The following is a 27,225-nucleotide window of genomic DNA, read 5'->3' as shown; positions in this document are numbered from 1 at the left end:
CCAGTTCGCCATGATAACGTTTCTAGGTGTGTCAACACCATACCGTGATAGTGAATTTCACCGCTTTGATAAAAGCCTAAGACTTGCATGACTTCGGGCTTTCCGCCCACATTAAACTGACACGCTGTTATATGACTGGAATACTGTTAAAAGCAACTCACTCACTCACTCACTTATAAGGATCGGATGCCTCCGGTCTGTGATCTGGTGTTCGTGTGTCGTCGAAGCTCCACAGCATCGATCGTTTCTTAACTTGACTAAACATTCGTTTCCACGCCTAGACTCGATTATTTACAGACCTCCATGATATAGCTTGCGGCCTAAAACAACAATTAATCACACTCTCGCGATTTATGTTTTTCCAATGATTCAGTGATGACGATGTGGACACTCGCTGCTTTTAATGCTTCAGCAACAGAAATAACCTGTTGATGTATTATCTGTTAATGTCGTGTAAAAGTTGTTGGGATATTTATCACAGAGTTGCCTGATAGTTGGACGAGTTCCAGGTTTGTAGTCGGGCAGTGTATTTAAAATGAATTATGGTCTTGGCAAAAAACATTCATTTCTATTTCACTTCTGTAGTAGTTCCGTAGGAAATTGGCAAAACACACATGATCCTGGAAAACGTGTATTGAAATTATTTACTATATACCATCAGGTTTAGGAGTAGATACCGGATGTGTTTATCCCATTACGTCACTTCCTGTATTGCTAATGACAGTCACGACCGAAGTCTCCACACTCTTTCACTGATCGATACAAAGAAAACAGCAGGTAAGTCTTCTAAAATATAAGTACCACCATCGTTGTTTAAACCTATAGCTATATTGTCGAATACATAAGGGTGTAAATGGTATTTAAGGAACGATGTTGTAGGAACCGTATTCAAAAGACATGGTTTAAGATGTCGCAATTGGTTTTCTGAGTTGCGTCCCTTGGTCATGATATGATCAACTTGTCGAAGGTTCGAATCCAACAAAGGCCCTGTTTATGATCGTTGGACTGTCAACACAATACCAAAGCTGTAAGCGTCTACCGGATCTATATGAGGATTTGAGGATTCCTCCAAAATTAACCTGACACGCCGTGATTGAAATGAAATACTTACACAGCATCATTGGTTCGACTGCCAGTTCCGTCTGATTATTTTTCTAGGTTTGTCAGCACCATGTTCGTGCTGGTGGATAAATTCTATAAATGACGTTTCCACATCACCGAAGTTGTAAACAACTAAGACCTGCATCACTACGGGCTTCCCTCCCACATTAAGCTGGCACTCCTTGATATAACTGGAATACTGTCAAAAGCGGCGTTAAACCCAACTCCTCACTCGTGTAACATGTAGATACGCAAGCAATTCCAACTGTCTACTCACCCAGTTGTCGAATAAATGAAATATTATTATATAGTACAATACATAACACAATCATACATACGTTTCATCATCACGGTCTCAGTGGCATTACTGAAATATTTCGAAAAGCGGCATAATAGTATACTCACTCACTCACTCACTCACTCACTCACTCATCACCGAACACTCAATCTTCCAGACGTCCCGATTTATTCAAGAACTATCATCCGTTAAGTCTCAGCTAAAGACTCGCGTCTTCAGGCATATAGTTTGTCACACATTCCCTGAACCATAACATTTTCCTGCGGTCTGTAAATAACCGAGTCGCGGACCAGACAGTTCAGTGATTGATACCATGAGCATCGATCTACGCAATTGGGATACGACAACATCCATCAACAAAGTCAGCGAGCTGACCACCCGATCCCTTTAGTCGCCTCTTGCGACAGGCATAGGTTGCTGAAGATTAATTCCAATCCTTCACGGGTTTGTATCGTACGCAGTAGTATAGTGGCGGTGGTATTGTTAGTATGACGGGAAATTACCCAGCACATGTAGTCTGTGTTAAATACCATATAACACGAGGCAGCAGTGCCTGTTTCTTCACACATGTGGGGGAGACGCTAGCCAGCCCTGCCCACCCCCGGGCCGGACCCCCTGTTGGGGGCCGGACCCCGTGCTGGGCAGCTGGTTGACCTGTAATTGTCCGTGCCAAGTTGGTCATATTTACCTGGGATTACCGATGTTTGGGCCCAAAACATCACCTTGGACTGTACACGACAAACAGGGGGTTGACATAACTCTGACGTCATGAGTCCCCCCGTTATCAGAGAACCTCCTTAATCCGGACACATGTGGAAACGTTCTGTTTATCAAGGTTCTGAATTAACGAATTTCTGGTAGCAATTCTGTTTTAACTATACGTGGGCAAGTCTTTGATAGGTATTTAGAAGTTGGAAGAACATAAAGGCATGGAATTTTATTGGATAACTTCTTTATTGTTTGTGACGACGTTTCAGGTCTTCTTGCCTCTTCCTCAGATGAATGAATTTGTAAATATTTCCTTCATCTGATGACGAAGCAAGAATCAGCCATGTAGTCTTTAAAACCACAAGTAAGTTGTTGTCCATAAAAAGTTCAATTTTTAAAAAGTAGGACGTCATCAACAATGGATGGTGGCGTTTCCGGATTAACAGTGTCCGGATTGACAAGGTTCCACAGTACATGGAATCCAGGTTCCGATTTCATTGTGAATGAATATATTTTATGCCGCTCGGTGTGGCTGTCTCTGCTTTAGCTTTTCATTTGAGGTCATGACACAATACACCAGCATGGCTTGCGAAAACTGTATTATCTAAAGTGATAGTTCAAAAGATAGTGAGAAATCTCATGAATGTTGTATATTCATGCAACGTATTGATACAAACTCACTTTAGCTTCGGTTGTTCGCCCGGGCCAGTAATCCCGAATAAGGTGCGACACTGAACGTTGACAGACACAGCGTGTCAGCACCCTGCAAAGCGAAGTTATATATCTTTAAAATCTGTCAGCAATAATTTGAAACCAAATCCCCTCGACGAACACATGGGCCTGGCAAGGCACCAGGCGAACGGTCCCTGCACATCTGGCAAAGTAGCAGCGAGCTCCGAACAGCGCGTGACAAGACAAAAACGTGCACCCGAGTACACTGTACAGCAGTCTGGGGATGAACGGAACGCATCATTCCGATTGTTTATCGCGTACAAAAGCTTTTCACATCGGCAGAGGGAACTATATCGGTGACTAGGCTCCTCGCGTGGTAAGGGAGTATTCTCCCACAACTGGTAGACCATTGCTCGCGTAATCAAATGCCAGTTTTACTAACGAGGAATGGTTGGGGATTACTAACTGCAAGTATCGCACCGCTGAAGGAACGTATGTTATAATCGGCGTGGATTACAGCGTCAGGCGTGGCAGGAGGGAAGAAGGAAGCGAACGAGTACACTGTGATATTCAAGGAAGATATGGTTAACGTGTTAGCTGTGTTCATTACAGGTTCGAGCTGGAGTGGAGTTTAATTACCTTACCTGTTGAAATAAGATACCAGCGACTTCTCACCTGGACGGACTGGTAAACTTTTAACAATGGGACAGACAGGATCTGCAGGTGAGTCTTTGATTTGTTTATATACAACTTCGTTGTATTCTAACCAACCTTGTTCTTTATTTTTTATCTTTACGTACACACTGAAATCGATCGTTTAAGGGGCTCAAATCTTGAGAAATGCACACATATTGGGCATTGGGGGTCGGTACCTGCCTCCTTGGAATAATATTTGTCAAGGCTGGGGTGTAAACAGTCCGCCGTTCCTCAATGATCCTAACCTGCCCCTCAATATTCTTAGAATGTCAGTCTTGTGATGACGAGAGGAACGGTAATGGGATTTTAATTCATCACACGTGTCGGGAGAAACTTCATGATGTTTGATACCAAACTCGGAAGAATGGAAATATTCCATGATGGGAACTGGAGATTGTTTGCCGGTGAGTGGCGAAGGCACGGGGGTCAGCGTTACTGAGTCTTTCAATCTCCCCATTTTCAGAATACACGTTCTTTAAAAGACATTAACGTAATCATTAGAGAATTCAGCGCGGTGATCCTTAAATGCGCTTGGTCTTGAAAGAGAATTAGCATCGACTGAAATGGATCGAATTATATTATGTATTTGTGTGTTTAAGTGTTTTTTGGGCATATAATGTTTTGTTCGCTATCAATGATGCAGTAATGATTCAGCTATGATTCACTAACCGCTGTTGGCAGTTGTTGATAACTATTCAGACAAACACACTTCACGGCAATCCCAAGGAGGCCGTGGGGTTCTTACATAACCCCTTCACCTTCTATTAAAATACACGATGAGCTTTGTACAGGGATGTAGCAAACGTGAGCTAGCATGAGATGGAGGACACAAGGAAGCTGGAATGCCGTCATGCGGCGTCCTATATCGCCTCCCGACTGTCTTCACACTGATAAATGTACTTCCGTGTGCACTCATTGTAATCTTATACAAAAACCCACCCAGGTGTAGCATGTGGGCGTTAGGCCTTATAATATTATTTTACCCAACGTGGATTCAAGTCTATAAATTTTTTAAAGTCACATTGTATTAAAAACTTTCCCTCTATTTTATATTAGCGGTCCTAACAGTAAGCGCCTCGATAATCGGGATTCTAGTACTATAGTGTTCGGATTAAAGGGGTTCACTGTATCGAGAGTTTGTTATTACAGCGCGTATGTGTCTTAGAAGACTGACTAGTCTCTGAAAATTTATATTTCTAGTACTATAGTGTTCGGATTAAAGGGGTTCACTGTATCGAGAGTTTGTTAGTACAGCGTGTATGTATCTTAGTAGACTGACTAGTCTCTGAAAATATATAATTTTTTAGAAACAAGCGACTAAATATATTTTGAAAAGGAGCTCATTGAGATGGGGGATTCAGAACTGGAAAATGTAGACTTGCTTCATTTAGGGGTATAGAATTACAGAAAGGGATGGGCTGAAGGGAAAATAATATGGTTTATGGACTGTGAGACAGACTAGCGTCTTAGCCATGAACCCCACTGCTTTGTCGAACAGTCATCTTGCTTACAGAATAACTCTGTTGATGAATGGTATGACAGTTTGACCTCCTCTGTCCCCGGGACAGCGAGGGGCGTTCTTGTGTATCAATATACACGTTTGTATGTGTAATACCACGTCCCGTGGGAGGGGGGTACTTAAGAGAGGGGGAGAGCTATAGATCATCGCAGACTGCACTCGATGCATGGGGAATGGACTGAATTCGATGAATATTTGCCAAAGTTCAGAAATTCCAGGCGGGATTGAAACACTGGAATATTATTGCGCTAATGCGGTGTGGGTACGCGTTCAGCGGAACGGCGCGTTCTGATGTGGTACACCAGTTAATGGTCAATAACAAAGCCTTGAAGATAATGGCCCTACCATAAAACGGTAGAGGGGACCTAGATAGGCGATACTAGGTGATAAAACTGTGCGTAATTGTTACTGTAGAATTTACGGTCTTGGAATGGTACAATGTTACGCCATGTTTAAGCAACACCCAGTGTGACCTTTCAACCCAAAGGGGTCTCCGTATCTTCTGATTGATCGCGCATCGTTTATGTCATCTTGTATTGTATTCTTATAGCTGTTTGGAATCGAAAATATTTGAATGTATGAAATATAGTACCTTGCTGCTTTATACGCGAGATATGATATAGGCATGTATGTTACGTGTGTATGTAATATATGGAATACTATGTATATAAATTTCCATATATCCGATCATTACGACACACTTTATGACGTAGACACTGATTCTTCAGAGCAGACTCGTGAAGATCCGGGTTAGAATAGGTCTTTAGCAACCCATGCTTGCCGTAAAGGAGACTAACGGGATCGGGTGGTCAGGCTCGCTGACTTGGTTGATGCATGTCATCGTATCCCAATTGCGTGGATCGATGCTCATGATGTCAATCACTGGATTGTCTGACCCAGACTCAATTATTTACAGACCGCCGTCATACAGCTGGAATATTTCTGAGTGCGGCTTTAAACAACAAACAAACAAACAAACTTCAGAGCATATCAAGACGGCACCAACTCTAAACAATTATGATGACGTCACGCTATTGTTGTAGCAGTTGATTCTAAGCCAGGAATTTACATGCCATTCTGAAAGTGCATTTTATCAAGTACAACTGACGCAACTATAGGTCATTATGCAAATTTACAGGGACGTTTTATGTCAACTATAACATGGTTTTTAGTCGGAGAAATCAGCTGAACCTGTTGATTCTACTTCAGGAGTCAACAGATTCGCATAATTTCTCCATTACATAATTCATACATATACTCATGGTCAAAATTATAGGCACATGACAAAATACAGGTAAACCTCGTTAACAAGATCTCCTTGGCGAATGTTTAGTCCCTGAAATTATAGACCGCCTCTGAAGTCTAGTGGTAGAGCGTCCGCCCGGAGAGCGGAAATTCCGAGGTTCGATCCCCGACCGCGTCATACCAAAAGACGTTAAAAGATGGTACTTGTTGTTACCCTGTCTGGCGCTCGGCATTAAGGGACTAAAACAAGGACTGGTCGGCTCGGAGTCAGTATACTGTGACAGAGTGGGGTATTCATGTTCAACTGCGGCATGGTATCTCAGTGAGCTAGCACTATAAATCGGCATCAGTCCGGACTAGTACAAGCAGCCACACAAACACACACACGTACATGCACGTCGCTATGTAAGTGCTATAATCGTGGACGCGACGTTTAACCCGATTTTACCTCACCTCACAAGACATTATGAATATGTGTGAACGACGTCGTGTGTAAATCACCAAGAACTAATCTGTCATTATAACATTTGGAGTTTGCTGGGAACAGGGGACCCTTCAACAGCCTGACAGAATCGCGATGACATCGTCAGTCACCAGGTGGCGTGGTGCTTGTAGCTGTCACGTGACGACAATAACGACGTCACCTGACGCGTCTTGTACTAGCTATTGTCTCTTGTATTAGCGGAAAGTGTCAGTGCTGGGTTGTACAAATGTAAGCCTATCGTCTTACAAAAAATGTTGTCAAAATGTTATTCATCATCCATAAATGCCAGTTTAAAGATTTATATATTTTATTAGTACTCACAAAATTCTTACTTGCTGAATTTTATCTTTAAATCATGAAATAAAATTTAACAGTTATGTACGACATAAAGGCATTGATTGCTGTTGTTTGGATTGTAATGCACTACTTGTTAATGTACAGCAAAACCTCGTTAATCCAGAATCTGGCAGCCTGGAAACATTAGATAATAATCAATTACATTAAAATAAAATTTACTACATATACCACTCCTTTTTCTATAGGGATGTTATTGATCTTTCCATGATAGACATGCTCATGATGTCAATCATTGGGTTGTCTGGTCCAGACTCGATTATTTACAGACCGCCGTCATATAGCTGGAGTATTGCTGAGTGCGGCGTTACACAACAACAATCAATCAGTCAATCATGATATATGCCACGTGCATATTTAAATAGAATGGCATATCTTATTATCCCCATCGGCGTAGTATATTGTAAGAGTCCTTGAGATAGAAATTATTTCGAGGAAACGAAATAATGCCTCTTTGGAACAAAATAAAAAAATCATTTATCCCTTTTATGACCAGACCTTTAATATTCTGAAAGGAGGGACATCAAATGGGGGATCACTTAGGGTCTCTGAGTGGGATGGGTACCCGTGTAATCCGGTCGTATAAGGAGCCGCTATTCGCTGTGCAGAGTTGTGTCCCTTACACGCGCCAGTAACCTATGATGTAGGGTTATTATGTTTCACGGTTTGTCAGCACCATACCCGTGCTCGTGGGTTTCACCAAAGTGGTAAATGTCCAAATCTCATGAAAATCAGATCTTATTTCTCGCTACCGCTAAATAAAGATCTGAGGTCATCCCTTTAAGGGTCACGTCAGACCGACCTTGCGCGAACTTTGACCGACCATTGGAATGACCAATCAGAAGGCAGCTTTCTCGTGCTTTACGGCACTAATTTCAAATTGGCGACACCGCTTCGAAACATATTTTGACAAATTCTCGATTACAAATTTGAAACCTGAACAAAAGAACATACTGGAATGGCTAATAGATGGTCTAGATTGTATGGATTCAGTCGTTAAGCCCGTAACTAACGTTCGGAATACCCCGTGTTAAAGTTTTCGAGGTTGCATGATTAGAAATCACATTCCGACTGTCACGTTCATAATCTGGTAAGCGACGCTCTGATTGGTCGGATGAAAGGTCGTTCTGACGTGACCTCTAATGGGATGTCTTCAGATCTTTGTTTAGCGGTTGCGAGAACTAAGTCTGATTTTAATGAGATTGTAAATGTCTGAGACCTGCATCACTTGGGGTTTTCCCCCAACATTGAGCTGACGTGATGTGATAACTGAAATATTGTTCAAAACCGCTTAAACCTGAACTCACTCTGACACGCTTCCAGTGATGTGTATACAGAGGATATGGCCATGTAACAATGATATGTTAATCCGGACATTTGTAAATCTGGTCGCTTCGGGGGGACAGATGATGTCCAGATAATAGGGGTTAATGAGATGAGGGAGGAATGGTTTACCTTATAGGTAGATCTTACCTTATAACATTAAACGTTGTCCTAAACTGAGAGCGGTCATCAAAATAAGAGGGGCGGTGGGGGAGCCTCGTGGTTAATTCGTTCGCTCGTCACGTCGATTCCCGACATGGGTACAATCTGTGAAGCCCATTTCTGGTGTTCCGCGCCGTGATATTGCATGAATATTGCTAAAAGCGGCGTAAAACCAAACTCACTCACTCACTCAAAATTGGGGATTCGAAGATTTGATAAAAAAAATTATTGTCGTGGTAAATAGGAAGTCAATAAAACCTGGTAGTAGGAACTCCATTATGTTGATATTAAGCCGCTGTACTTCTTCTGGTCTCCATTTGTATTTATTTTATTTCTAGGACTAATTGTCAATCTAAGTTCTGAATCCGTGCATTTTTATAAAATAACGGTTTACTTAAAATAGCGGTTTATTCGTGTGATGAGATCCTGTTTGTCATGAATGTGAGCGCGGCGTGGTCGGCCTTGAAATGATAGGTTCGAGCCCTTCTGTACAGACACACACCTACGAAAGCGATACGACAAGGATGTTTACGCTGATTGATGTGTTTGTTCCGGGGTTGGAGGAACAGCCACTGAGACGGTTATACTTTATTCGCATTTGAATATAGGATCCTAAGATTAGTATTAACCAATGGATCCGTATTCAATAGCCATCTTGTTTGCAATTCTACCCATTCCTAATGCGGTCATCACTTAAACTTCATGTTAGGAGTTTCTGAGAAACAGCTACCGAGGCGGTTATACTCTATTCTTATTTACATATAAGATCCTATGATTAGTATTAACCAATGGATCAGTATTCAATAGCAATTGTGTTCGCAATTCTACTGATTCCTAATCCCGTCGTCACATTATTATTGTAAGGAATTTCTGCATTGTTAGAGAGTGTTAGGGGTTTTACTTTATAATTACTTTTCTCAGTTTTATTTGTTTATTCTATAATAATTTGTTTATTTATTTGCCATTGTGATTTGCACACGTGAAACGAAATCGCTGAAATCTTTCGTTTGGTAAAAAGTAGTTTCAGTAGTTTGATGTAGCCAGGGTGCCTCTATGCGTCTGTTAATGTCATCATTACAGCCAGTATATTCTTTGAAACTGACACGTCTATTTGAACTGGAAGAATTTCTTTCACACAGTTACCCTAACAAGAATTTGGAGTAGCTTGCCCCGGCAGTTATTCTGTAAGACGACATGGCTTCTTATCCGCAACACGTTTGTTCGGAGAAATATGCATGGATCTTAATCTAACCTGGAAACATTCAGTTCGCTGAACAGGACTACATGTAGCTACAAATTAGGAATGCTCAGAAATAACTCTCTCTGTTTTCTTTTACTGTGTCGATTTTAAATGTTTATCTTCCAGCCTGCTTCCCCTTTTCCCAGTCCCGTCAGATAGCTCTAGACATTCCTCCATCATTTCACGATTCAGAAGGGTAGCCCAGTGGTTAAAGCGTTCGCTCGCCACGTCGAAGGCCCGGGTTCGAGTTCCAATATCGTTACCATAATTCAAGCCCATTCCTGGTGTTCCTCGCCGTGATGTAACCTGAATATTGATTGATGCACAAGGTATAATATGTGAAGACTTCTTGATCTACACTTTGACATATTGTTGAAATAGTGGGATAATACTCCACTCACTCACTCTATGCACTGACCATGGCGTCGGGTCCGGTATATTTGTGATAATATAATGGACATGTAATATTTTGTATAATCGAGGATGACCCAGCCCTTGACTGCATTCCGTCGGACCCGTGAAGATCCGGGGTAGAATAGGTCTTCAGCAACCCATGCTTGCCGTAAAAGGTGACGATGCTTGTCGTAAGAGGCGACTTACGGGATCGGGTGGTCAGGCTCGGTTGATACATGTCATCGTATCCCGATTGCGATGATCGATGCTCATGTTTTCAATCACTGGATTGTCTGGTCGAGACTCGATTATTTACAGACCGCCGTCATACAGCTTGAATATTGCTGAGTGCGGCGTTAAACAACAAACAAACCAAAGCACTCAGTCAGATGTCAATTCCCATAGCGTTTCAATGTTTTATGCCCGTTCTTGCTGTCCCACGCCGCGATATGGCTGGAATAGTGCTAGAAGCGGCGTAAAACTAAAATCATTCACTCATCTCCACAACGTACATTCATAACCAGACTACATGAGACAACTGACTAATATAAACAAACCGTTATTTGTTCCGACATGTCATAAACATAAACATATCAAATTGCCGTTGTCTACGCCGCTGTAATAAGTCTATGAATAATCCTTGCGCGTTACTCTCGTTAGAAACTTTGCCAGACAGACGCTTATATCCCTGGAAACGTTGTCTATAAATACCCAAATAAACATGAGTATTTTTTGGTTGGCGCATATGTGCATGTGTGTTGCAAATACAGATTAAATATAGAACTAGCTGTTGCCGGAAGTAAGCCTCGCAACATTTCGTATTTCCTGGTGGAAATATAATTTACAGCCAGCCTCGTTGTGGTGTCTTTGAAGTCGCTTGCATAACGGTACACTTCGCACGTTTGATAATGGCTGCCGTCTGTTTTGTAGTTTCGTTTGTAGTTTTAAAGACAGGTGTAAAGGAATGTTGTGATTAAACCTTCGAAACCCGGTCCTTCTTCGGTTGGAATGTCTTGTTTGTCAGTACAAAGGTTGGAGTGATGGAATGCGTTAATGTCCTAAGTAGATGTTTTGGACTAAAGTACCTAATGAAGATGAGACGTTTGATGGTGGTGTTAGTTGAACATGGCTACTGGTCGCTTCTTTCTGGCCTTGTTTGTTGTAATTGTCCACTCACTCATGGCTGGTGTTCCTCCAAAGCTGTCTTAGATACTAAAACACATAAATCCAATAAAGCCGATGGAAGTCTATAATAGTGGGCAAGTCTAGTTTACTGCAGTTTCTGAAAGTGAAGAGAGTTTCTGGAATCCGTTTTATTATATTTTTTTAAGATAATTTAAAAATTTAACTGTTTTTTCTTTAGAATATGTTCATTTCAGAGACTAGATATGGTAGTCTTATCTGATGTCATCAAAGGAGCTACGACAGTAACGGCGCTAAAAATGTAGGACGGCGTTTAAATATACATCAGTGGGATTCGGGGTTGGGAGTTAGGGGTTGGGGTTGGCGAGGGTTAGGGGTTGGGAGAGAGTTAGGGGTTGGGGTTGGGCAGAGTTAGGGGTTTGGAGTTAGGGGTTGAGGTTGGGGAGGGTTAGGGGTTGGGGAGCGTTTGGGGTTGGGGGAGAGTTAGGGGTTGAGGTTGGGGAGGGTTAGTGTGAGTATAATTCTAAGCCGCATTTAGAAATAGTAAAGCAATATGACGTCAGTGGGAACCACCATCTGGGCTTCAAACAATATGAGGGGCGGTCGGGTAGCCTAGTGGTTAAAGCGTTCGCTCGTCACGCCGAAGACCCGGGTTCGATTCCAAACATGGGTACAATGTGTGAAGCTCATTTCTGGTGTCCCCCGCCGTGATATTGCTGGAATATTGCTAAAAGCGGCGTAAAACCATACTCACTCACTCAAACAATATGCCCGGTTCTTCGGCGAACGATTTGAATCCTATGGGTTACTTCATCGCCCTTAATACGCATTGGAGCATCTTGGCAGAGCTCATATACACAGTCAGAAACCTATGACCGTGGGTTCGAATCCCTTTTCGCCCTGATTATGTTTCTAGGTTTGTCAGCACCATACTGTGCTCGTGGGTTTCACCGAAGTGGTAAACGTATGAGACCTGTATCATTTCGGGCTTTCCTCCCACATTAAGCTGACACGCCGTGATATAACTGTAATACTGTTGAAAGCTGCGTTAAACCCAACTCACTCACTCACTCATATACCTAGATATGGTTGCTGATAGGATGTTCCCGCCGTGAATGTTGCGCACAGCGGCGTAAAACCATACTCAGTCGCCTCACTCACTCCATCTCAGATGTATAAACGCAGGTTTACGGATACTTGTCATCTTATCAATCCAGGGCCCCGTTCCACAAAGCTATCTTAGCGCTAAGTCGGTCGTAACTCCCATTCTTTAACACTGACTTACGACAGTCGTAGCACTAAGATCGCTTTGTGGAACAGGTCTCAGTGTATTATATCTTCTTTCCATTATGATAAACACCTTGGGCCATTCGACGCCAAAGCTTCGCGTCGGAAGTGACGTCACACCCCCATCTCTCCTATCACTGTCTTAGCACAGGATTTCTTTTGCTCATTAGTGTAATTTGATTGGACTACTATTTTTAGCGGCGTAATATTCGAATCGAATTTCTCAAGGAAAATATGGTAACGAACGGGTCAAGGCGTGTATCATTTATTCATTTGATAAATGATAACTAGATAATCGGGAATGGATATTTGTCAGTGGATGCGTCAGATCTACGTCAGATCCTTAGGGATTATTACGGTGGTCAAGAATAGGCATATACACTTGTGAATCAAAACCGGACCTCCAGCGGACGGGCGAATCTACATAACATGTAGACCCATGAAGATCCCGGTTAGAATAGGTCTTCAACCCATGCTCGCTGACTTGGTTGATGAATGTCATCGTATCCCAATTGCGTAGATCGATGCTCATGATATCAATCACTGGATTGTCTGGTCCAGACTCGATTCTTTACAGACCGCCGTCTTACAGCTAGAATATTGCTGAGTGCGGCGTTATACAACAAACAAACTTCAGAGCATTTTAAGATGGCACCATGGCCGATCAGACGTCTGATTTTCAACATTGGGATCCTCTGCCAATCCTGCAGGTACCTGGGTCAGTTCATCAGCAACCCATGCTTGCCGTAAAAGACGACCATGCTTGTTGTAAGAGGCCACTAACGGGATCGGATGGTCAGTCTGGCTGACTTTGTTGATGAATGTTATCGTATCCTAGTTGCGTAGATCGATGCTCATGATATCAATCAATTGTCTAGTCCTGATTTCATTCTTTACAGACAGCCTCCATACTTCTAGAATATTTCTGAGTGCGGCGTTAAACAACAAACAGACAAATCATCGCTATGATGTAGGTATATAATACCTGTGCGTAGATGAATCGATTTCACAGTCCGATATGGTATGAAACTACATGTTATCATCGTAAACTTGAGGATTTCCTGTTAAACCTTAGGCACACAGGAGTTGCACTGTTGTCTCATGCCTCCCATGCATCTTTGTAGTCAGGGCAACAGAAGTGACACCGTCACAACACCGCGATCACAGGCAAACACGGCCAGCTAGCTCATAGACTGGACACATGCATCATTTTATTCTGATACCACGCCAGGCAGAAGAAAAACCACGAAGAGTTAATACGTAAACATTTGGCAATTTGTCCACGGCCGTAAATCGAGGGGACTGAGCGGTTAACACCTGATTTGTCAACATTTGAAGCGCTGGGCTCGTAACCGCCACAATGCTGCGTCAGCTATGACTTCAAGAAAAATGAATGCGTTTTTTTCTAAAATGAAGTCCGCACTGAGGCCATTAACAGAAGTTAATCCCGGGAGTGGGACGGACGTGCAGAAAATAAGAAATGTTTTAACGATGGCGATGGATTGTGATGTGGAGCTGTTTCGGTTCATTGTAGCCGCCATTTTGGAAAGGTCAAGGTTAAGTTGAAAGTAGATCCGGATTGTAGGTTTGGCGCTGTCGTGTGCAGCTGTTGCACAACTAAATCCTCGTTACACACGGCGCGTATTTCTTGATGTGTTAAGACGCATGCAGAAAAAATAAACCCCTGTAATACCTCAACAGATTGCAGCTGGCGTGCCCGTCGACGTCACGGCTTGGGCGGGACGGCGTGTACCAGGCGGTGAGGTGCAGTTGTTGACTGGGGGAGACGGGGATGCAAAGGGGCGTGATGCGGAGACGAGCGAGCATGAAATTCAATACGAAAGAGACAGAGAAACTAGGAAAAAAGTCATTTTTTATCATCTGGAAGATGCCATTTACATCCGAAGTTGAACAGCTGTTATGTCAAATATTTGCAAGTGATGACATTTATATGACTTTGTAACTTGAAAAGTATCGTTTACTCATTTTGGGATTATTGCCGATGTCACTGGTGCTTTCATTATCATATAGATGGAAGTCAGACATACAACCAAATTCATGTTGTATTGAATAGATATATCGATTACTGAATCCGATTTTACAGATCCAGATGCATCAATAAATTAGAAATGAATACAATGTTTTATAAGTAAACGAGCCAATGAAAACAAAACGATGTTTGTAGTACTTCAACCAGATGTTCCTTATAAATATATTTCTACAGAAAACGACCACAATTATTTATTCTGAAAACACAAGTGATGCTGAAACTAACGTGTCTTCTTCCTGCATTCACAGGGCACGCCAGAAACCTATGATTGTGGGTTCGAATCCCGGTTCGCCCCGATTATTTTTCTAGGTTTGTCAGCACCATACCCGTGCTCGTGGGTTTCACCGAAGTGGTAAACGTCCGAGACCTGCATCACTTCGGGCTTTCCTCCCACATTAAGCTGACCCGCCGTGATATAACTGGAATACTGTTAAAAGCGGCGTTAAACCTAACACACTCACTCCTGCATTCGCGGCATGTCTCACTGATAATTTGAACCTCATCCAGATATGCAGGTAACCACAGCCTTGTGGTTTTCACCATTGCCATTTGATAGCATCACTGTCTGTCTCCTCTTCCCTGGCCACATCACCAGGGAATATTCAGCGTGCCCAGACTAACAGCTCATCTCTTGGAGAATCAAACATTACACCTTTTTTCCTGGCAGCGGGATTCAATTTCACAGCTTGGAAAGCGGTTCCAATGAAATGGTTACGTGTGTTTTTTTGTTCTGGCCAAAGATAACTGTTGAGAGGCGAGAAGAAGTATATGTTAAAACATAGGTTGTGTAGTCTGCTTGATGGGGACTTAAAAAGGTTGATTAAAGATGCAAGAGTACATTGCTGCGAATGAGTAATGTTTTGCGCCGCTTTCAGAAACCATTCAGCAATATTACGACGGGGAATTCTCCTCACACAATTTACCTATGTGAGGCATTTGTAGCTCGTTATAGAGCAGAGGGCGCGGGTGGCCTAGTCGTCTGAGGCGCCGAAATTCGCTGTGCAGAGTTGCGTCTCATGGCCACGCCAGAAGCCTATGACCGTGGGTTCGAATCCCTGCTCGCCACGATTATGTTTCTAGGTTTGTCAGGACCATACCAGTAATTGTGGATTTCACCGAAGTGGTAAACGTCTGAGACCTACATAACTTCGGGCTTTCCTCCCACATTAAGCTGACACGCCGTGATATAACTGGAATACTGTTAAAAGCGGCGTTAAACCCAACTCACTCACTCACTCACGTTAATGAGCACCGGGGAGATTGTAACGGGAATTTCTCTACATTGTCCAAGGGTTGAACCCGTTGTGGTGCGAGTTGTGTGGCAAGCAGTGTGACCAGTTGTGTGACGACCGGTGTGACAAGTTGTGTGACGACTGGCGTGACAACCGGTGTGACAAGTTGTGCAACGACCAAGGTGGCAAGCAGGGTGACGAGTTGTGTGATGATTGTTGTGACGTGTTGTGCGACGACTGGTGTGACAAGCGGTGTGACGACCGGTGTGACTAGTTGTGTGACGACTGGCGTGACAAGCGGTGTGACGACCGGTGTGACTAGTTGTGTGACGACTGGTGTGACAAGCGGTGTGACGACCGGTGTGACTAGTTGTGTGACGACCAAGGTGGCAAGCAGGGTGACGAGTTGTATGACGATTGTTGTGACGAGTTGTGCGACGAGTTGTGCGACGACTGGTGTGACAAGCGGTGTAACTAGTTGTGTGACGACCAAGGTGGCAAGCAGGGTGACGAGTTGTGTGACGATTGTTGTGACGAGTTGTGCGACGATTGGTGTGACAAGCGGTGTGACGACCGGTGTGACTAGTTGTGTGACGACCAAGGTGGCAAGCAGGGTAACGAGTTGTGTGTCGATTGTTGTGACGAGTTGTGCGACGACTGGTGTGACAAGCGGTATGAGGAGTTGTGCAACGACCGTTGGGGGAGTTGTGTGACGATTGCTATGACGAGTTGTGTGACGATTGCTGTGACGAGTTGTGCAATGACCTTTTTGGCGTGTTGTAGGACGATCGGTGTGGCGAGATGTGTGACGAGTGGTGTAAAAGGCGGTATGGTGACTTGTTGGACGATTCCTATGACGTAGTATTTGGAAATACCGACAATCATAAAAAAAACGAACATTTTCCCCGCTTTCGACAAAACAAGTATTTAGAGCAACTAGTTACATGTATTTGATGAGAACATTTGAGCACTTGCCTAAAGATTCTCTCAGTCTGATTCTGTGACACTGGTGATTTCGACATTGGCATTATTTTGTAACCCGATTTGGGAATCGTAGACAGAACATGACGTCAGTTGTTAGTGACATGGGCATTATTTTGTAACCCGATTAGGGAATCGTAGACAGAACATGACGTCAGTTGTTAGTGACGTAGAACCGACTGAACTTAAAATGGTGATCGGGTGGACATTTCGTGGCACTGGTGTCAGCAGATAGCAATGGTGGAGATCGGTGCACATGCTGTGTCAACAACTTGTTTGCTTTGTCATATTTCGAATATTTACATTTAACATTCTCTCACTTACTAAACATTTCGGGATAATCCGGTTCGAGAGTCGATGGTGATGTCATTGGCTAACCCGCCTCTATCATCCCAGAGTTTCCACAAATATTCACTCAGCTATGTTGAGAATCTCATGGGCTGACGTTGCCCCGTCGACAGGCGCACGTGAAAATTAGTCCTAGGGTGAGAGAGCGGGAACATGCAGAGAGGGGGGTAGGCACCCTGGGGGAGGGAAGGGGTCGGGTCGTGCACGGGGATGTCTGATTGCATGGAGGGCTGCTGTAATTGCATGTCATCTTGGAACTGGAAAGACTGTGTTGAATGTTGCACTTACTTTGCGGCAATGTTGCTAAGCCGAGGAAGGCATCCCCACACTTGTGATAGATGAAGAAGACTTCTGTATTTTTTCTGCCCCAAGAATCCGTTTCAGAAATAGAACCTCAGATGGTCTTCCTAAGCAAGCGGTGAAGCAAAATACTTTTTTTTATAACCCATTTTTGTTATACTCACCTGAATATTTTTTTTATATTGAAAAGGAATGTGACCATTTGTCTTACATACTTATACAATACTTATATCGTATGGTTGATCTCGATTTGCTGGTAGAGTGCCATTCTTCGTTGGTCAAGAGTTCGAATGCCGAAATTACATCGATTATGAACTGCGGTTTGTTTCATCAAAGTGTTAAACGTCTGTATGTAAAAATGTCTGAATGTATCCCACTGGTATCAATCGGGTCCCTCTCTTTGCCGATCTGGTTTTTCTGTGCATACGAATAGGTGTTTTTTTTACTTTCCTTTACTTTATTTGTGAAATTAGGAGAACGTTACCAAAAGATAAACCTCAGTTATAGATATACTGCTCAAAAGTAGTTAAACAGCGCTCACTGTGTTTTTCAAAGGACTACAGTTAATCTGTCATAGCTGGTAGGTATTGCAACACACAGCCTTTCAATTCTGGGTGCTATTCAACCTGTTTTGAGTAGCAAATATACAGACGAACTCATTTCCTTCAAACAAGTTCCAGATAAATGTGTATCTTCACCTTATTCATCCACTGAGAAAGCATATTCAGTGACTTATCTATGCAAAGAAATTGAAACCATGGCAGCCTTAGACTAACATCTGGTCTCTGAAATGAACATATCGTACAGAAAAAAACAGTTGTTCAGTTACCTTACTAAAAATATAATAAAAGGGAGCCCAGTGACTCTCTTCATTTCCTGATACTGCAGTAATCTAGACTTGCCAAACGTTATAGACTTGCATGGGCTGTATTTGATATATATTTGTACCAGGGTCTGTAAGACAGACTATGGCAGCCTCCGCGGCAGGCTGTTCAAGAAGGGCGATTTTATTTTCCAATCGTGAATTTACCCTTCATCTCGAGTAATATATCATGAGCTCGAGCATATGGCGTCGACATTTCTCAGTTGCTTGGATAATTTACAGCATGTGCGTTGTATTCAAAGTTCACGGAAAGTCACATTTGGTAGACTTAGCTTTTGAATCAAGGTTTTACCATGAAAGGCCTGATTAAGTATTCCAGGAATTTTATGACAGACATTCGGAGGAATTTACAAAATATGGCACTTGTCAACATGATTGCAATGCTATTCTATGCTATGACCTTCACGTGGACTCACTGTCCCTTACTTCCTTATTATTATACCCCGCCCAACAAAGTTGGCGGGGGATATAGAAACGGGCTCTGTCCGTCCGTCCGTCACGTTTCGTTTCCGGAGCATAACTCATAAACCGTTCAATATTTTTTCATCAAACATTGCAGGTCTTTCAAGTACATGCTGAACTGGTGCCTTTTGCTATTTAGAAATTTTACAAATTTTTATTTTTTACGTTTCCATGGCAACAAGATGGACTTAGGTTCCAAACTCATCTTTTTTTTACAATTTCCATGACAAGTTTTACCTCGGTTAAAAAAGGTTAGGGTTTATTTAGATTTAATTATGTCATAAATTCTGCAACTGGGGCGGGGGATATAGCCACGTTAACGGCAAACTCTTGTTATGATTGTCTGAGTGGCGGGCTTTTCCTGTAGAGCAGGACATGCTTACCCTTGTCACGAACACCCTGTGTCATCGCTGCGTTTCATATAATTGTCATGACCCTTTTGCCTTTTAAATTTAATGGGATCAGTTTGGGTAGATTTTCGAGATTGGTTATTGTCTGACGTTGGCGTTTCAACTGTCCTCCCACATTAGCTACCACGGCGTGACGTCACTGAACTCCTTTTTGTTTGTCTGTTTATATTGATTACGGCGCAATATTCCAGCTATATGACGGCCGTCTGTAAATAATAGAGTCTGGAACAGACAATCCAGTAGTGAATTGGTATTCGATGAATTTGCATTATCCAAGTCAGCGAGCCTGACCACCCGATCCCGTTAGTCGCCTCTTACGACAAGCATAGTCGCCATTTGTGGCAAGCATGGTTGCTGAAGATCTCTTCTAACCCGGATCTTCACGGGTCTACAGTGAGTGAGTTTGTTTTTATGCCGCTTTTAGCAATATTCCAGCAATATCACGGCGGGGGACGCCAGAAATGTGCTTCACATATTGTACCCATGTCGGGAACCGAAACCGGGGTTTCGGTGTGACGAGCGAACGCTTTAACCACTAGCTATATATAGGCTACCCGACCGCCCCCACAAGTCTACAGACACACTGCTACTCCTAAACATACTCCATCACTCAAACCTCGAGACTGATTTTATGTATTCACCAACATCATAACTCGGACAATTCAAAAGTGAAATTACCCCCGTTATTCCGTTAACCATAACAAACTACCCCGTTGTTCTGTTAACCACATCAGATTACCCCGCTATTCCGTTAACCAGATTATAGGGGGCGCTCGGGTAGCCTAGTGGTTGAAGAGTTCGCCCGTCATGCGGAAGACCCTAATGAGTGAAGCCCATTTCTGGTGTCCCCCGCCGTGATATTGCAGGAATATTGCTAAAAGCTGCGTAAAACCATACTCACTCACTCACAACAGATTACCCCGCTATTCTGTTTATCACAACAAACTACTCCGTTATAATGTTAATCACAACAAATTACCCCGTTATAATGTTAACCACAAGAAATTACCCCACTATGCCGTTAACCACAACAAATTACCCCGTTATTCTGTTAACCACAACAAATTACCCCGTTATTCTGTTAACCACTACAAATTACTCCGTTATTCTGTTAACCACAACAAATTACCCCCTTATTCTGTTAACCACAACAAATTACCCCCTTATTCTGTTAACCACAACAAATTACCCCCTTATTCTGTTAACCACAACAAATTACCCCCTTATTCTGTTAACCACAACAAATTACCCTCTTATTCTGTTTTCTAGTGATTCTGTTAACAATGTTTAAAACAAATAACACCAGACTGTTTCTAGGTTAACGTGGTGAACTGTGAAGTATTCTGTAAATTGACCTAAAATATCAAAATAGTCTGGATCTGAACTGGATCTGGCCACAAAAACCATAAGCAACCGATTGAAAACAGAGAAACCCTATCAGCTGCAGCCCTGAGTTTACACACGGATCTTCCTGATAAAGCCAGGATACGCCTAGATATCGGTTTAAAAAACCCTTTGATGTTTATCTCAGTAATTGTTTTTAGAGTGTTTCCTGTATCGTGTAGAGAACTAACCTTTTTAATCCGGACGCCGACCCCACCTTCTGGAGGATTAGAGGTGTGAATGTACAGGACAATGTTGCTCTTGACCCAAGATGCGTTAATCTGGATTATTTGTCTGGATTTCCGGATTGTCGGTGTTTCGCTGTAGAGATACTTTTCCATGATAACCATTTTGACATTACACCAGACGATATAGCATTTAGGGTGTACAACTTTCATCACGCTTAAATTAAAATACTTAGAAATGGTACTCAAGTCCTAGATCCGGGGTGGAATAGGTCTTAAGCAACCCGTGCTTGCCGTAAAAGGCGTCTATGCTTGTCGTATGAGGCGACTTACGGGATTGGGTGGTCAGGCTCGCTGACTTGGTTGATGCATGTCATCGTATCCCAATTGTGATGATCGATGCTCATGATGTCAATCACTGGGTTGTCTGGTCCAGACTCGACTATTTACAGACCGCCGTCATATACTTGGACTATTGCTGAGTGCGGCGTTAAGCACCAAATAAACAAACAAACCGAATAGTGAGTGAGTGAGTTGGGTTTAACGCCGCTTTTAACAGTACTCCAGTTATATCACGGCGTGTCAGCTTAATGTGGGAGGAAAGCCCGAAGTGATGCAGGTCTAAGACGTTTACCACTTCGGTGAAACCCACGAGCACGGGTATGGTGCTGACAAACCTAGAAACATAATTGCGGCGAACCGGGATTCGAACCCACAATCATAGGTTTCTCGCGTGCCCAAGGGACGCAACTCTGCACAGCGAATCGCGGCGCCTTAGACGACTGGGCCACCCGTGCCCCCCAAACCGAATAGAGAAAGGTATTGATTTAAAGAATATACCAACATGACCAATGTGATATAAATAAAAATGCTTATCATGATAAAATCATAATTGGGTAAACAATTGTTCCTTTTACGACCCCTTTTCTGTATGTAAACAGATCGTTGTCTCTGTTTGTTGTAACAGAATCCGAGTTCGAATCCAAACCATGGTCGTAGAAGTGTATTGATGTTTCAACATTCGAAGACAAATCTGTATTGCTGTGTAAATATCAAAGGTCATACTAAATCAAATACAATAAATGGTTCAGTGAGTGTATGTGGGTATAAATTGAACAGATTCCAGCAACATTATAATAACACTACAGCAACATCATGGCAACATCACGGCAACATTACAGCAACATCACGACGGCACCACGACAACATACCTGCAACATCACACCATATCACATCAACATCACGGCAACATATCTACAACGTCACGGTAACATTACAACGCTATTACATCAACATCACGGCAACATATTAAAGCAATGATACAGCATCGGATCCTGTCCCGGCTAAGGGACGCAACTATAAATAGCAAATTTCAGCGCGTTAGACGAATGTGCTAGCCTTGACCCGGAAAAATCCAGATCAAAGATCGATGTGAGATTCGAACCCAGTGGATCCTGACATTAAAGGGACGAACTCGGACTATAGACCACAGTCCCATCCTGCCCGAACGGCCCCTTTAAGACAGTTCCCCACTCAACAACCCAAATTAACAACAAGTAAGTGATGTGGTATCACACGTTTATCAAGAATGTGACACACACCTCCTCTGTTTAATTTGTAATTTAATCAAGCGTTCATCCCCAACAATCCCGTGTACCTATGTCTTCAGGGTACGCTTTAATAGACACGCCATCTTACCCAAGTCGTCAACGAAGTTTATTACAACGCGGCTAAGTGGTGGGGCGCTCTTTTATCAAGAGTAGATGACAAGTCATATTTATGGTGCACGGACGGCCATTTAGACGGTGTGGCTCCCGACAACCAAGGTAACACAAGGACATCGTTTACCTGGATAGATTGTGTTAAAAACACTCACCTGGACAGAGGACGTGTAAATAACCACAGCAGGAACAATGGAAGGTAAAGATTTTAATACTTTCTAGGTGGGATAAAACAAAACTCATATTTCGTTTTTGGTTTTGTTGAGTACAAACGACGAATTTCAAACCTCTGTAAATTTGACGGGGTGAGCCACACTTGAAATTATCGAAGGACTATTTGTTTTCATATGCGATGGTCTATTTACTTACTTATCTCTGTTCAATAGGACATAAAGTAGTTCCGTGTTTGTATTCATGTGCCTAATATTTGTTGCCTAAAAAATAATGCATCAGTCGGCTTCGGATCGATATGTATTTATTTAGATTTAACAATTATTTCAAATGGGTTTGGAAGGTGTTACATGTTTTTATGTTATGTTCTATATAGAACGAAGTCGTGTTCTAATTGGTTACTTCACCTTGAGAAGGTCCTTTCGTGTTGGAATGTAAGACTTAGTTTTATTATCGTGTTCTGTTTGGGGAAACGCCCAGCGAGTATATTTCATCTCGGTCACGTGACAACGTCATTATGACATGTTTACTGCCTCAAACGGATGAGGTGAAATGCGGCACCGTAAAAATGTAGTGTGAATATTCCGTTGGATTTCTTTGTGAGTGGCGTGCTTGTGAGAATGTCCCAGTGACAACGAAGGTTGTGCGTCAAAATGAGACCGCTAAAAACACCAAGTCTTATCACATATCGATATACCATTTACGTTGATCTCATAAATGACAAAATAATTTTTCATAAATGATACATAATATATTTTCTTTTGAAATCACACTCAATTAGATAATGAAAGCTGTCAGCAATTGTCTGATGCAAGGGCAGATAACTCTGTCTAGCTTCATCGCATATTTTCACTGTATTTACTGATCTTTACATAAGTTATCTTTATTTGTATGTAAATGTGGTTTTCAGCTATTGGTAATATTGTTGTGGTATTTATCTCGTGTTATTGAAGGTTGTATTATTTTAGGCGGCACAGCATTTCGCCAGGCACGTCTTCTTTAAAGCAATAAGTTAAAACATCTTGTGTTTGGCGCAATAATTGTGTGTCTATAACTACTATAATTACTTCAACGTCTGCTGCTTCTGTGTACTACTTTTACTGCCAATACCACCACGACGACGCCTACAACTACTACTTCTACTGCTATTGCTACTACTACTGCTGCAACTACGACTTCTACCACTACTGCAACTACTTTACTACTACTACTACTGCTACTACTTCTACTGTTGCTGATACTGTTGCTGTTAATACTACTGCTACTTCCTCTGCTGCTACTGCTACTGCTATTGCTACTACTTCAACAACTACTACTACCACTATTACTTATTACTACTACTACTACTACTACTACTACTACTACTACTACTACTACGACTACTTCTACTACTACGACTACTTATACTACTACTACTACTTATACTACTACTACTACTACTAATATTACTTATTACTACTATTACTGCTACTGCTTCTTCTTCTACTACTACTACTACTACTACTACTACTACTACTACGTCCACTTCTAGTACCACGGCTACTACTATACTACTACTACTACTACTACTACTACGTCCACTTCTAGTACCACGGCTACTACTACTACTACTACTACTACTACGTCCACTTCTAGTACCACGGCTACTACTATACTACTACTACTACTACTACGTCCACTTCTAGTACCACGGCTACTACTACTACTACTACTACTACGTCCACTTCTAGTACCACGGCTACCACTATACTACTACTACTACTACTACTACTACTACTGCTGCTACTAATAATACTTCCACTACTACTACTGCTGCTACTGCTACCTTTTACTACTACTGCTACTACTAGTACTAATCTCACGGCTACTATTACCACTACTACTACTGCTACTATTACGTATTATGGAGGAGTGGGGGCAGCGGGGTAGGAGGGACTGGTGTCATAACTGTTAGTGCTCACTGGGTTCGAATCCCAGTATCCCCTGATTATGAATCTCGGTTTGTCAGCACCATTTTCATGCTTCTGCATTTCACGACAGTCGCAGACGTCTGCGTGCATTGGACTTTTGTCCATACAAAGTTGACACGCCGTGATATAACTTAAACCCAACTTAAACCCAACTCAGTCACGCACTCACGCCATTCACGCCACAACAAGCCCTCCGCGTGTTCTGTACCTGCTACGCGTGGGAGGGTAAGTACATGAACGTTACCACTTACCGTAACAGTTTAACACGTAATCGTTTTCACAAGAAGTGCACTTTTTTCGTCAATCCTTTAACCGCTGACTTGAAATGATTCCAATGAAATTAAACCTCACGTTAAATGTCAAGCAGGGCCCATACGTGAGCCAGGCGTTGCCTTTCTGTTAGATCGAATCTGTGCCAACGCCAACATGAAACCAAATGTCACTCAGCTCGCCCTGCTATAAATACACCACCCAGAGGCCTCTTGATGAAAAAACCTACATACATCGAGAAGTTGGCTCAAATACCTGTTCGTATAAGTGCTGGTCACAAAATGTCATATATATCATATATAGATTCAGCGCAAGGCCTGTCTGATAAACATGTAACTCTTCACGGCAGTCAGAGGCGGTAAGGGCATGTGCACTTCTCACGTTTAACACTAGTTGAACGTGACCGTGTTCGCCAGCTTGGCTCCTGAGAGTCTGTGTGGTTCGGTCCTGTCCCACACTGAAGCACATATACCACATGTGTGTCGTTGAGCAAGTGACCTTGTTCGAAATGTGCCTCTGTTCACCCGGCAGTGAATGGGTACCCGGTCGGATGGGATGGTAATCTAATTGTTAACCTTTTGGCGCCTTACAGGCAACTTGGGTTGTGTACTCCCCAGGGAGCTGAGAATGAAAATCGAGTGCACACTGATAAATTGACCGGGGTAATAATGTAGTTTTGAGCATGTTTTAGGGTATGGATTATGTGCATCATAAATATTTATTTATTTATTTATTTATTTATTTATTTATTTATTTATTTATTTTCACATAAATTGAGGACTTCAGTACAATGATACCTTTGAGGGATCTTGTGTATTTATTCGTTGTAACGGGACGGAATGGTAGCCTAGTGTTTTAAGCGTTCGCTTGTCACGCCGAAGACCCGGGTTCGAAACACTTCATGGGTACAGTGTGTGAAGCCCATTTCCGATGTCCCCCTCCGTGATGTTCCTGGAATATTGCTAAAAGCGGCGTAAAACAATACTCACTGACTATTCGTCATAACCGGCCCGTGAAGATCCGGGGTAGAATAGGTCTCCAGCAACTCATGATTGCCGTAAAAGGCGACTCTGCTTGTCGTAAGAGGCGGCTAACGGGATCGGGTGGTCAGGCTCGCTGACTTGGTTGATGCATGTCATCGATCACAATTGCGTGGATCATTTACTCATGATGTCAATCACTGGGTTGTCTGGTCTAGAATCGATTATTTACAGACCGCCGTCATATAGCTGGAATATTGCTGAGTGCGGCGTGAAACAACTAACAAAAAATTCGTCATAACCGGTACTTCGTATATCCATATCAGCAATAATGATACAGTTTTGTATAACCATGAATAGCTTTAAAAAAAGAACTCTTATTATTTACTTTTTTATTAATATATACAGTCTCGAGAACCGTGTATGTTACACAAATATTTTGTCTGGTTATGTTGTCTTGATGCGATAGCTCACTGCGCCCAGCCGTATCACGTGATCACGTGCACTGAGACGAAAATATAGTCCCCGAGATAACCAATAAATGAGGTTAAATAAAAATGATTATACAAGGGAATCCACGAGTATTAAAGTAATCATAAAGTCGTTTAATATGAACCTAGATCTGAATCTAGAGGTTGAGTGAGAATGGAATGGTGTGATTGTTTTATTTAATTTATGCGCTGGGGGTCTGTAAGGAAGGCTATCTGGCACGAGACATTGGCTGCTTCAAGGAAATTCGGTATCCTAAATGCCCTTCTCCGCAGGTAGAGACAAGTGTTCCTTACACGCCAGACGTCTGCGAGAGCTTCATATCAGTGTGGTTATCGTAGGTGAAGCTGTCGACGATGTTGTGTATGCCGTCCGTTGTTACATATGGTTCCCTTTGCATCTCTGCTGACTTTGTATTTCTGCCGCCTCCCGCCGCTTGAGGATGGTATTAGGTAAAGGTCCTTGATAAGACTATAGCGCCTTATTGATAGCATTAGGGGCGGTGGGGTAGCTTTGTGGTTAAAGCGTTCGCTCGAAGGCCCCGGGTTCTATTCCCCAATGTGTTAGGTTCATTTACGATATTCCCCGCTGTGATATTGCTGGAATGATACGTAAAACAATACTCACTCACTGATGCTCTCTCTCTCTCTCTCTCTCTCTCTCTCTCTCTCTCTCTCTCTCTCTCTCTCTCTCTCTCTCTCTCTCTCTCTTCCTCTCCCTCTCTCTCTCTCCCCCCCTCTCTCTCTCGATATATAGATAGATAGA

At 42.6% G+C, this 27,225-nt stretch overlaps 1 protein-coding gene across 2 annotated transcripts in view; it reads left to right on the top strand.

Moving 5' to 3' along the window:
* Positions 1-724: 724 nt before the first annotated feature.
* Positions 725-27,225, top strand: part of LOC139456160 (uncharacterized) — a 76,958-nt gene continuing 50,457 nt past the window's right edge. Inside the window, exons 1-2 of one of the 2 annotated variants that reach the window (XM_071237710.1) lie at positions 725-777; positions 3,392-3,502. In XM_071237710.1, coding sequence (XP_071093811.1) covers positions 3,481-3,502 — 22 coding nt within the window. In that variant the 5' untranslated portion in view covers positions 725-777; positions 3,392-3,480. Of the gene's footprint in view, positions 778-3,041; positions 3,503-27,225 lie in introns of those variants that run through there. The other variant, XM_071237709.1, reaches the window with a different exon arrangement.

This window comes from Haliotis cracherodii, unplaced genomic scaffold (genome assembly GCF_022045235.1).
Source record: "Haliotis cracherodii isolate W230 unplaced genomic scaffold, xgHalCrac1.p SCAF_11, whole genome shotgun sequence".
In the NCBI taxonomy this organism is placed as follows: Eukaryota; Metazoa; Mollusca; class Gastropoda; order Lepetellida; family Haliotidae; genus Haliotis; species Haliotis cracherodii.
This window is presented reverse-complemented; position numbering and strand designations above follow the sequence as displayed.